The sequence below is a fragment of the Lontra canadensis genome, unplaced genomic scaffold (assembly GCF_010015895.1).
Source record: "Lontra canadensis isolate GAN:19392208 unplaced genomic scaffold, GSC_riverotter_1.0 scaffold216, whole genome shotgun sequence".
Classification (NCBI taxonomy): Eukaryota; Metazoa; Chordata; class Mammalia; order Carnivora; family Mustelidae; genus Lontra; species Lontra canadensis.
The window spans coordinates 354,047-366,438 of NW_022631210.1; the positions used below are offsets into that span (position 1 = coordinate 354,047).

At 38.1% G+C, this 12,392-nt stretch overlaps 1 protein-coding gene across 2 annotated transcripts in view; it reads right to left on the bottom strand.

Annotated features, from left to right (window-relative positions):
* Positions 1 to 821: 821 nt before the first annotated feature.
* Positions 822 to 12,392, bottom strand: part of KLF8 (Kruppel like factor 8) — a 295,796-nt gene continuing 284,225 nt past the window's right edge. For both annotated transcript variants that reach the window (XM_032848969.1, XM_032848968.1), the window contains one exon: positions 822 to 1,533. In XM_032848969.1, coding sequence (XP_032704860.1) covers positions 1,352 to 1,533 — 182 coding nt within the window. In that variant the 3' untranslated portion in view covers positions 822 to 1,351. The remainder of the gene's footprint in view (positions 1,534 to 12,392) is intronic.

Here is a 12,392-nt window from a genome sequence, read left to right on the forward strand (position 1 = left end):
GTAGAGGAACTAATGCCATATGGAGGTAGATCTGAGGTCCAGGGCCTGGAACAGAGGGTTTTCAGTCCCAGGGACTGTTATGAAACAACCCAATTGGGTAACTAAATGTGTATATTATGTAACCTGACATAATGGCTAATGAAATGGCTAAGTGTTCATAGCACTTGCAGAACATCAAATGGCTTTTTATGTCAGTTTCCCATAAAATCCTTTTATATTCCACTTGAAATACAGGAATTCATGCTAATGCTGCCATGGAATGAACACATTTTTTTTTCTTCCAACCCCTCACCTCAGTATAACATGGCCCCAGTGTGTAATTTCTCATCGTGCAATATTCATAACAGTTGCTTTATGTAAACAAAAGAAGAAACAGTACAGTGCAACCCCTCAAGAACTGTCTCAACAGGCTGCCATCATTTTGATACCCTATCCAAATGAAAGTCTTCATTTGTTTTCAGAATGTTCCTGATTTTGCTTGTTCCCATCACTGTCCAACATATTGGAACACTTTTCTCCCTACTGGCATGTCACTGCATGCTTTGAATATTTGTTCAAATTTAACCTAATAGAGAAGGTAACTGTGCAGCTAAATCTTTATCCTGAAGGAGGAAGAAGAAGAGGAAGTAGAAGTAAGTAGGAGTAAGAAGAAGAAGTAGAAGTAAAAGATCATTTCATTCCTTTTGACGGGCTTGAAAAGAAGCACCAGCACTGTCTGAAAACTAAAATGTAAGAACAAATAAGATTGGATTTACAAAACCTTTGAGTTTGGTAAGGGACACAGCTTATTCACTGAGAATGTGCCCTATATTCAGGACTCACATCCTTATAAATCTTACCAACCAACTAAATTATTATGCCTTTTTCTTTTTAGGAACTTAAAAAAATAGTTATTTTAAGACACTACCAACCACTTTTAAGTATTGATTAAAAAAAAAGGATAAACATTTTAGAAAATAAGAAAAAAAATGAAATGAGAAGCAGTGTATTTTTGTTCACAGCCTTGAGTTTGATTCCTGTTTTGCTTCTTTAAAAAAAATGTCTTATCTCAGAATAATGGTGGGGTGGGGGAATAGGGGCAACTATAGGTGCTGCACTGGAATTCAACCCATGGGAGGCTGTAAAAACTGGATACTGGATAGAGGAGAGGTGAAAGTGGACTATGAGGATCCCCCATGGGAGACCATCTATCTTTCCCTATAGTCTCATCAACCTGGCTTAGTGAGCTGTTCCTACCCCATTCGAGAGGCGAGCTGAAGTCAAAGAGGGAAAGATGGTTACGATCTCATTGCACATACATGCACATGCACAAAAAAGACCAGTGCAGCTCTTCTAGTGCAGTCTATGCTGCTCACATGGTGTCGTGGCGCCTGCGGTGCAGAGATAGGTGGTCAGAGCGAGAAAAGCTACGGTTGCAGTCTTTGCACTGGAAGGGTTTGATGCCTGTGTGCTTGCGAAAATGGCGGGTGAGCTCATCTGAACGAGCAAATTTCCAGGAGCAGCCATCCCACGTGCATTTATAAGGCTTCTCTCCTAAAAAGGGGAATATGACAAAAATGAAGGGAGTCAGGAAGAGATGTTTGGATACTGGAAAGAGAACAGCGTATATAATCATTTATCAAGGTTTTTGTCAAAACTTGTGGCAATCACTTTGAAGAGATGTTCTCTATCCTTACAGAAATACTAAAGAGAAGCCAAGATGGTAGAGTGGAAACCATGTAGGGGCTGGCTGAAACTTTGCTTGACTTCTGGCTCTACTACATACTAGCTCTGTGACCTTAAATAAGTCACTTCTCTTTGGTCCAGTCTGTTTTCTTATCTCTTTGGTCCTGTCTGTTTTCTTATCTCTAAATACTTCAAAGGATGTTTGAAACTTTTTTTTTATCACAGTATGCAATAAAACTTGTATCCAAACCTAGGTCTCTGACACTTTCCACTATACCACATTATAGTAACGATTACCTCTCTTCTAATAGCTCCTAATAAATATTCAAAAATAAAACCATACACACAGAGAGAATGTGATTCACTAGAATGGGCCCTCCCCTAAAGCTACAGTCCTTCTTCTGTGTAGTCAAACACTCAAAGGTATGGGATGGAGTTAGAAGAAGCTCGTCAAACTTTTTGAAATAGGTCCAGGCTTGTTATCTTTAGACTGCATTGGGTTTATATATGAAATATGTTCCAGAAAGAAAGCTAAATGAAAAGAAAAGTAATATAAAAAGCATTAATACAGTATGACTCCATTATGTTTTATGGATCAAACACCACGTATGTATATACTCAGAATAAAGGCAGTATCAATATACTTAAGTGTAAATTATGAGAAATGATTAACAGTGAATGAATATATGGAAAGTGAAGATGAGAGTAGTAGGAAAATAACTTCCTTTCCCCCCACCTTTCTCTATTGTTTGAAAGTTTTAAAAATCATGGTGTTGTATCTCATAATAAAAATTTTAAAATAGGCACAGGGAGATCAGTGGTTGGAAATTTGTGATGAAGTAGGAGGACCCTAGGCTCATCTTGTCCCATGAATGCAACTAGATAACTATCAAATCATCCAAAATACCCTAGAAATTGACCTAAAGACTGGCAGAACAGAGTCCATAACTAAAGGTAGAAAAGAGGTTGCATTGAAGAATGTAGGAAGTGAAAAGAGTGTTTGGGAGAGAAACTGATTGTGGCTGCTGGGGTGGAGAGGGATCCATAGCTATGGAGAAAGGCAAGAGTCAGGCTAACACACAGGGGAGCACACAAAGAAAACAAAGACTTAACAGCAATTGGCTTGGAAAGCAAGAGGGATTGAATTTCATGAGCCTTGCAACTAGCAGGACTTAAAACCTGGAGTTTTAAATGTCAATGGGCTTTGGGGCACCTGGGTGGCTCAGTGGGTTAAGCCGCTGCCTTCGGCTCAGGTCATGATCTCAGGGTCCTGGGATCGAGTCCCGCATCGGGCTCTCTGCTCAGCAGGGGGCCTGCTTCCCTCTCTCTCTCTCTCTCTGCCTGCCTCTCTGTCTACTTGTGATCTCTCTCTGTTGGATAAATAAATAAAATCTTAAAAAAAAATCTTAAAAAAAAAAGAGTCTGTGTCTCACACTTTAAAAAATAAAATGTCAATGGGCTTTGATGGGTTGAACCTGGAGGGTACTGGGGCTGCCCCTAGAGAGAAGGTGGGCAAACAACCAATGGACATAGAACATGGAAACAGTGACTGGAAGAGTGCCTAGGGCACAGAGTGGGGAAGTTATTCACTCATCTCAGAGCCTATGCCAGAATGGTAGTGTTTATGGAGCAATCCTTCTGGTGGCTGGTGCCATTTTCCCTCCCTTGCCTCTCAGCATAAGCAGAAGACCCTTGTGGTAACCAGAACAGTGCCTACACTCCCTACTTATCCAGCTTGCTCCAAGCCACACCACCCCATGCTCTGGTGGAACTACCCCTCTCAGTCTAGCTTGCCTCAGTCCTTGCACAGCGGACCCTTCCCGTAGAAGACTGCCTCAATAACTTGCTCACATTGTGTCTCCCATCTCATGAGTTTTGCAAAAACTTGATTCTAGCAGCAGTGGTAACAGGTCTCATTTCACAAAGAGTCTAGAGCACAACTAGTTAAAAAGCACCACATTCAGGCCATGGACCAAACACTCCCCACAACTGGTAAGAGAGTCTCTACAAACAACTAGTCTGAAGAATAAGGCAGCCAGGAAAAACAACACAGCACACAGGGCACACACTGGAGACACTCTGGAAAGTGTGAGGACCTGGGGAACAGGAGACACTAGGGAAGAGGGCACTAGAGGACCTGTTCTTCATAAGACCATTACCCTCAAGAACAGGAGATGTAGCTGACTTTCCTAATACAGAGAAACAGACACAGAGACTTAGACAAAAATGAAAAGATAGAGAAAATTATCCCAAATGAAAGAACAGGATAAGGCCACAGCTAGAGAACTAAGCAAAATGTATATAAAAAACATGCCTGATAGAGAATTTAAAGTAATGATCATAAGGATACTCAGTGGGCTTGAGAAAAGAGTGGAAGACATGACTGAGACACAGAGAACAGGGATAAGGAATAACATAGCAGAGATAAAGGACTCAATACATGAAATGAGAAACTCACTCGATGGAATGAAGAGCAGGCTGGAAGAAGCAGAGGAACAAAATAGTGACCTAATAGTGACAAGGGAAAACCCATAAGGCTAGCAGAAGACTTTTCAACAGAAAGCTTGCAAGTCGGAAGGCATGGTATATTCAAACTGCTGATGGGAAAAATCTGGAGACAAGGACACTCTATCCAGGGAGGCTATCATTTAGAATAGAAAGAAAGATAAAGAGTTTCCCAGACAAAAGCTAAAGAAGTTCCTGACCAAAGTTCCTGACTAAGCCTGCAATAAATATTAAAGGAGATAATTTGAGTGGAAAGGGGAGATCCAAAATGACAGCCTGAAGGTAAGAAACACAAAAGCACTAACAATGAATATTTTTGTAAAAAATGAGCCAAGAACTGACAAAATAAAAGGATGTAAAATATGGTAACATTTACCCAAAACATGAGGAGGAAAGGAGTGAAAAATGGGTTCAAACTTAAATGACAATCAACTTAATATAGACCACTATATGCAAAAGATGTTTTACACAAACCTAATGGTAACCATATATCAAAACCCAACAAGAAGTTGGGGAAAGATAGCAATGGAATAGGAGAACATTAGGCTCACCTCAGCCCATGAACACAACCAGATAACTATTGAATCATCCTAAATACCCAGAAATAGACCTGAAGACTGACTTTCATCGTGAAGAAAAACTCCACAAATAAAGGGAGAGAAGTGTGGAGATGTGGTTTAGGGGAGAAATGGATCCCAGGGCTGTGGAGGGGAGGAACCATGGTTGCAGAGAGGGCAAGAGAGAGAGAGAGAGAGAGAGAGAGAGAGAGGAGCACACAGGGGAATATGCAAGACATGTTTCCCAAAGACACTGTCTTGAAAAAGGAGAGGGGCTGCAATTCATGAGTTCTTGAAATCAGTGGAGCTTAAAGCATGGAGTTTTAAAGGACTGGAGGCTTCAATGGCAGAGACCAGAAGGCACTGCACTGCTCCAGGAGAGTAGGCAGGCAAATAACCCAGAAGAGAGCATGGAAACAGTGATCTGAAGAGTCCCTGGGGCACATGTGGAGGAGATAATTCTACTCTTCTTGGAGTAGGTCCCCAAGAGGCAGCATTCTCAGAGACATCTATCTGGGGAAAAGGTGTTGGTTGATGCCATTTCCCTCCTCTGTCCCTCAGCATAAACAGAGCCACCTGTGGGAAGCACTGCAGTGCCAACACTGGCTGCGTAACTTGCATACACCAGGCTTAACACCCCACACTCTGATGAGACAGCCCTTCAGAGTCATGCTTGCCTGAAAGCCAGTCAATTGAACCTCCCACCTCCACCCAGAACACCTGCACAAACCCCTGCCCACACCGCATTTCCTAACCAGAGATCTCTGCATGGCCTCAGTTCTGGTGGAGGTGGTGATGGGTCTCATTTCATAAGCAGACCAGAGCACACCAAGTTAAAATTCACCAGATTCAATCCAGGAACCAAACATTGTCCCTGTATAGACAATTGACCTGAGGGTAGAGCTGCCAAAACACAACAGCAGAATACATGCAACACACACCAGACACTCCTGAAGTGCCAGGACCTGGGCATTACATGACCTTTACATGTTTTGAGGAACAGGAGACATAACTGGTTATTCTAACACAAAGAAGGCAGAGACATAGATAAAATGCAAAGACAGAATATATTCCAAATGAAGGAACAAGTTGAGGTCATGGGCAGAGATCTAGGTGAAACAGATATAAGTAACATATCTGATGGAGAATTTATGGCAACAATCATACAAATACACACTAAACTTGAGAAAAGTATATAAGACACCAGTCATACTCTTACCATGGACATAAAAGACTTAAAAAATTAACCAGAGATGAAATGTGCAATGAGATTAGATATAAACATGATGTAAGGAAGAAAAGATTGGAAGAAGCAGAGGAACAAATTATAAACTTAAAATACAAAGTAATGGAAAATAATGAAGATGACCAAAAGAGTGAAGGAAGAATTATGCAGCATAGGAATAGACAAGTCAGTGGCTCCATCAGACATAATGACATCTGTATTATAAGGAGTCCCAGTTAAAGCACAGAAAAAAGAGGGCACAAATTTTACTTGAAGAAATAATAGCTGAAAATTCCCTAATCTAGGAAAGGAAACAGATATTCAGATCAGGAGGCACAGAGAACTCATCAAAATCAACAAAAGCTGGCAATCAACAAGACGTTTTGTACTTAAATTTGCAAAATGTAGTGACAAAGAAAAAAAATCTTAAAAGAAGTATGAAAAAAAAAAATAGAAGAAGTCCTTAACATACAATGGAAAACATACAAGGCTAGCTGGAGATTTCTCATAGAAATGTGCCAAGGTAGAAGGGAATGGCATGATATATTGAAAGTGCTGAATGGGAAAATCTGTAGCCAAGAATGCTCTAATCAATAAGGCTATCATTCAGAATATAAGGAGATAAAAATAGTTTCTCCAGACAAATAAAAACTAAAGGAGTTTGTGACCATGAAACCAGCCATGCAGAAAATACTAAAGGACGCTCTTTGGGTGAAAAAGAGATACCAAAAGTGATAAAGACGAAAAGATAAGAGAAAATATTCAGAAACAATGTCAAAGAAAGTAACAAAATAGCACTAAATACACATCTATCAATAATTACTTTGAATGTTAATGAAATAAATGCTCCAATCAAAAGACATAGGATGTCAGAATGAATAAAAAGAAGAATACCCATCTGTATGCTGCTTAATAAGAGACTCACTTTAGGCCTGAGTACACCTGCAGATTGAAAGTGAGGTGTCAGAGAAACACTTTTCATACAAATGAGGGTCAAAAGAAAGCCAGAGTAGCAACACTCATATCAGACAAATTAGATTTAAAACAAAGTGTGTAATAAGAGACAAATAATACAATCAAAAAGACTAAATCAAACAAGAAGACATAAAGGTGGAAATATGTATGTATCTAATACAATGGGCATATCAAATAAACAGAAAATCAATGAGAAATCAATGGCTTTGAATGACACACTGGACCAAATGGACTTAACAGATATGTTCAGAATGTTTCTTCCTAAAACAGCAGAATAACATTCTTTTCAAGCACACAGGGAACATTCTGCAGAATAGATTACACATTAAGTCACACAACAGGCCTCAACAAATACAAAAAGACTGAAATCACATCATGGACATTTTCCTACCACAACTGTATGAAACTAGAAGTAAATTCATTAAAAAAAAATCTGGAAGGACCATGGAGTGTCTGAGTAGCTCAATAAGTTATGTGTTTGCCTTTGGCTCAAGTCATGATCCCAGGGTCCTTGGATCAAGCCCCATGTTGGGCTCCCTGCTCAGTGAAGAGTCTGCTCTCCCTCTTCCTCAGCCCCTTTCCTCCTCTATTCTCTCAAATAAATAAATAAAATCTTTAAAAAATCTAGAAAGACCAAAATTACAAGGAGGTTACTCAACATTCTACTAAAGAATGAGTGGGTCAACCAGAAAATAAAAGAAATTTAAAAATACGGGGAAACAAATAAAAATGAAAACACAACCCTCCAAAAACTTGGAACGTAGCAAAAATGGTCCAAAAGGAAATTATATAGCAGTACACCCCTACCTCAAGAAGAAAGAAAAATCTCCAACAACTTAACCCCAAACTTAAAAAAGCCAGAAAAAGAACAACAAAGCTTAAAGGCAGTAGAAGGAACAGAATAATAAAGATTAGAGCACAAATAATAAATGATACAGAAACTTAAAAAAAATAGAAAAGCCAAAACAAAGAGGCAGGCGGCTTTGTGAAAAAAAAAATAATGAAACTGATGAACCCTTAGCCACAGTTATCAAAAAAAGAGGAATACGATGCACATAAATAAAATCACAAAATAGAGAAGTAACAACCAATACTGTAGAAATACATTATAATTAATGTATTATAATGTACTAACATTATAAGAGAATATTATGAAAAACTACATGCCAACAATTTGTACAACCTGAAAGAAATGGATGAATTTCTAGAAAAACTTAAACTACCAAAACTGAAATAGGAAGAAATAGAAAACTTGAGCAACCTAATAATCAGCAAAGAAAATGAATCAGTAGTAAAATATATATAACTCAGCCATAAAAATAAATTAAACCTTCCCATTTGCAATGACCTGGATGGAGCTAGACACCATTGTGCTAAGCAAAATAAGTCTGTCTTAGAAAGACAAATACCAAATGATTTCATTCATGTATGGAATTTAAGAAACAAATGAGTAAAGGGGGAAAAAAGAGAGAGAAAGAGGTGAAGTAAAAAACAGACTCTTAACTGTAAAGAACAATCTGATGGTACCAGAGGAGGGTTGGGGCTGGGTGAGGAAAGGTGTAATGGTAATTAATTAAGGAGTGCACTTGTTATGATGAGACATGTGTGATATGTGTTATGTTGAATCATTATACTGTATACCTGAAACTAATATAACACTGAATACTAATAATACTGCAATTTAAAATAAAATATATATTAAGAATAATTGTGGGGCACCTGGGTGACTCAGTAGGTTAAAGCCTCTGCCTTCGGCTCAGGTCATGATCTCAGGGTCCTGGGATCAAGCCCTGCATCGGTCTCTCTGCTCGGTGGGGAGCCTGCTTCCCCCTCTCACTCTGCCTACTTGTGATCTCTCTCTCTCTCTGTCAAATAAATAAATAAAATCTTAAAAAAAAAAGAATAATTGTGATTACTAGAGGCTGGTGGGGTGTTGATAAGGAGAACAAAATACCAGTTTTGCAGGATACATAAGTCCTGAAGATCTAATATAAAACAATTTCACTGTAATTAAAAATGTTGTACTGTATACTTGAAGTTTGCTAAGAGTGTAGAACTTAGGTGTTCCCCTTACTAAAAAAGTAACTATGAAGTAAGGAATGTGTTAATTAGGTTGATTGTGGTGAATATTTCACAATGTGTACATATATCAAATGAACAAATTGCATATATTAAATATACAATTTCATTTATTAAAGTTTTTATTTAAATTCCACTTAATTAACATACAGTGTAATGTTAGTTCCAGGTGCACAATATAGTGATTCAGCACTTCCATATATCAATGTGATGGAACAAATCAATAAGAAAAAAAGAGAAGAAATACATGGTCCTCTCAGTTGATGCAGAAAAAGCATTTGACAAGATACAGCATCCATTCCTGATTAAAACGCCTTGTGCTTATCACAAGTGCACTCCTTAATCCCCATCACCTATTTAACCCATCCCCCCCACCTCCCATCTGGTAACAATCAGTTTGTTCTCTCAAGTGTGTATTTCCCTAGGGTGCCTGAGTGTCTCAGTCAGTTAAGCATCTGCCTTCAGCTCAGGTCAGGATGGCTCTCTGCTCAACAGGGAGCCTGCTTCTCCCTCTCCCTCTGCCTGTGGCTCCTCCTGCTTGTGCACTCTCTTTCTCTCTCTGTCAAATAAATAAAATCTTTTTAAAAAGAGAGTGCGTTTCTTCATTTGCCTCCCTCTTTTCCTTGTGTTCATCTGTTTTGTTTCTTAAATTCCATATGAGTGAAATCATATGGTATTTTTCTTTCTCTTTGTTCAATAACCTTTGTTTGTTTAATAACCTTAGTTTAATAATCTGTTGTTTCCTGGCCATCCACATAACTGCAAATGGCAAGATTTCATTCTATTTTAAAGCTTGGTAATATTCCATTGTGTGTGTGTGTGTGTGTGTGTATTCTTCTTTATCTGTTCATCAGCCAGTGGACACTTGGACTGTCTCCATAATGTGGCTATTGTAGATAACGCTGCTATAAACATCATAGTGCACATATTCATTTGAACTAGTATTCTGTATTTTTTGTGTAAATACCTAGTAGTGTTATTGCTTAACCATAGGGTAGTTTTATTTTTAATTTTTGAGGAACCTCCATACTGTTTTTCCAGAGTGGTGCACCAGTTTGCATTCCCATCAACAGTGCACGAATGTTCCTTTTTCTCCACCTCCTTGCCAATATCTGTTGATTTCTGTGTTGTTGACTTAAGCTATTCTGAAAGGGGTAAATTGATATCTCATTGTAGTTTTTATTTTCAGTTCCCTGATGATGGCGATGTTGAGCATGTTTTCATGTGTCTGGTGCTCATCTGTATGTCTTTGGAAAGCTGTCTATTCACGTCTTCTGCCCATTTTTTAATTGGATTTTCATTGTTTGGATGATTAGTTTTATAAGTTACTTAGATATTGGATAGTAACCCTTTATTGGATATGTCATTTGCAACCATCTTCTCCCATTTCACAGGTTACCTTCTGTTTTGTTTATTGTTTTCTTCATTGTGCAGAAGCTTTTGATTTTTATGTAAGCATGACAGTTATTTTTCTTTTGTTTCCTTGTGTGAGGAGATACACCTAGAAAGAAGTTCCACTGGCCAATGTCATAGAAGTTACTCTCTGTGATCTCCTCTTTTTATGTTTTTTTTTAAATTTTAATGATTTTTATGGTTTCAGGCTTCACATTTAGGCCTTTATTCCATTTTTATTTTTTGTGCTGTGAGAAAGTGATCCACTTTTATTCTTTTCCATACTGTTGTCCACTTTTCCCAACACCATTTGTTGAAAAGACACTCTTCCCATTTGGTATTCTTTCCTGCTTTGTTGAAGATTAATTGACCATACAGGTGTTCAGATTTCTGGTTTTCCTTCTTTCCTTACTTCCATTTTCTTTCTTTCTTTTAATTCTTTTTTTCTTCCATTTTTTTGTTCTTTTTCATTTCTGGTTTTTCTATTCTGTTTCATTGATCTACATGTCTATTTTTGTGTCACTATCTAATGTTTTGATTATTAATGCTTTGTAATATCACTTGAAGTTCACAATTGTGATGCCTCCACCATTGCTTTTATTTTTTGAGATCACTTTTGTCACTCAGGGTCTTGTGTGATTCCATACAAATTTTAGGAATGTTTATTCTCACTCTGTGAAAAATGCTGTTGGTATTTTGATACTGAATTACATTAAATGTGTAGATTTCTATGGGTAGTATAGACATTTTAACAATTTGTTCTTCTAATCCATGACCATGGTATGATTTTTCATTTCTTTTCCTCATTTGTAATTTCTTTCATGGGTGTTTAGTTTTCACAATAGAGGTTTTTCACCTCTTTGGTTATGTTTATTCTTAGGTATCTTATTGGTTTTGTTCAATTGTAAATGGATTGCTTTGTTAATTTCTCTTTCTGTTGCTTCATATTTATTTATTTGATTCTGTTATATTAGCCACCATAATGTACATCATTTGTTTTTGGTGCAGTGTTCCAAGATTCATTGTTTATGTACAACACCCAGTGCTCCATGCAATACATTCATTCCCCCCTTAATACCCACCAACAGGCTCACTCATCCCACCACCCCCTACCCTCTAAAACCCTAAGGTTATTTCTCAGCATACACAGTCTCTCATGGTCCATCTCCTATTCCAATTTGCCCCAATTCACTTTTCCTTTTCTTCTCCTAATGTCCTCCATGTTATTTCTTATGTTCCACAAGTAAGTGAAACCATATGATAATTGACTTTTTCTGTTTGACTTATTTCACTCAGCATTATCTCCTCTGTTCCATCCATGTTGATGCAAAAGTTGGGTATTCATCCTTTCTGATGGAGGCATAATACTCCATTGTATATATAGACCACATCTTCTTTATCCATTCATCTGTTGAAGGGCATCTTGGCTCTTTCCCCAGTTTGGCAAATGTGGCCATTGCTGCTGTGAACATTGGGGTACATATGGCCCTTCTTTTCACTACATCTATATCTTTGGGGTAAATGCCCAGGAGTGCAATTTCAGGGTCATAAGGAAGCTCTATTTTTAATTTTTCAAGGAATCTCCACACTGTTTTTGAAAGTGGCTGCACCAACTTGCATTCCAACCAACAGTGTAAGAGGGTTCCCCTTTCTCCACATCCTCTCCAACATTTGTTGTTTCCTGTCTTGTTAATCTTTCCATTGTAACTGGTGTAATGTGTTATCTCAATGTAGTTTTGATTTGAGTCTCCATGATGGCAAAGGATGATGAACATTTTTTCATGTGTCTGCTAGTCATTTGTATGTTTTCTTTGGAGAAGTGTCTGTTCATGTCCTCTGCCCATTTTTTGAAATGATTATTTGTTTTTGGGGTATAGAGTTTGAGAAGTTCTTTATAGATCTTGGATATTAGCCCTCTATCTGTAGTGCTGTTTGTGAGTATCTTCTATCATGCTGTGGGTTGCCTCTTTGTTTTGTTGACTGTTCCCATTGTT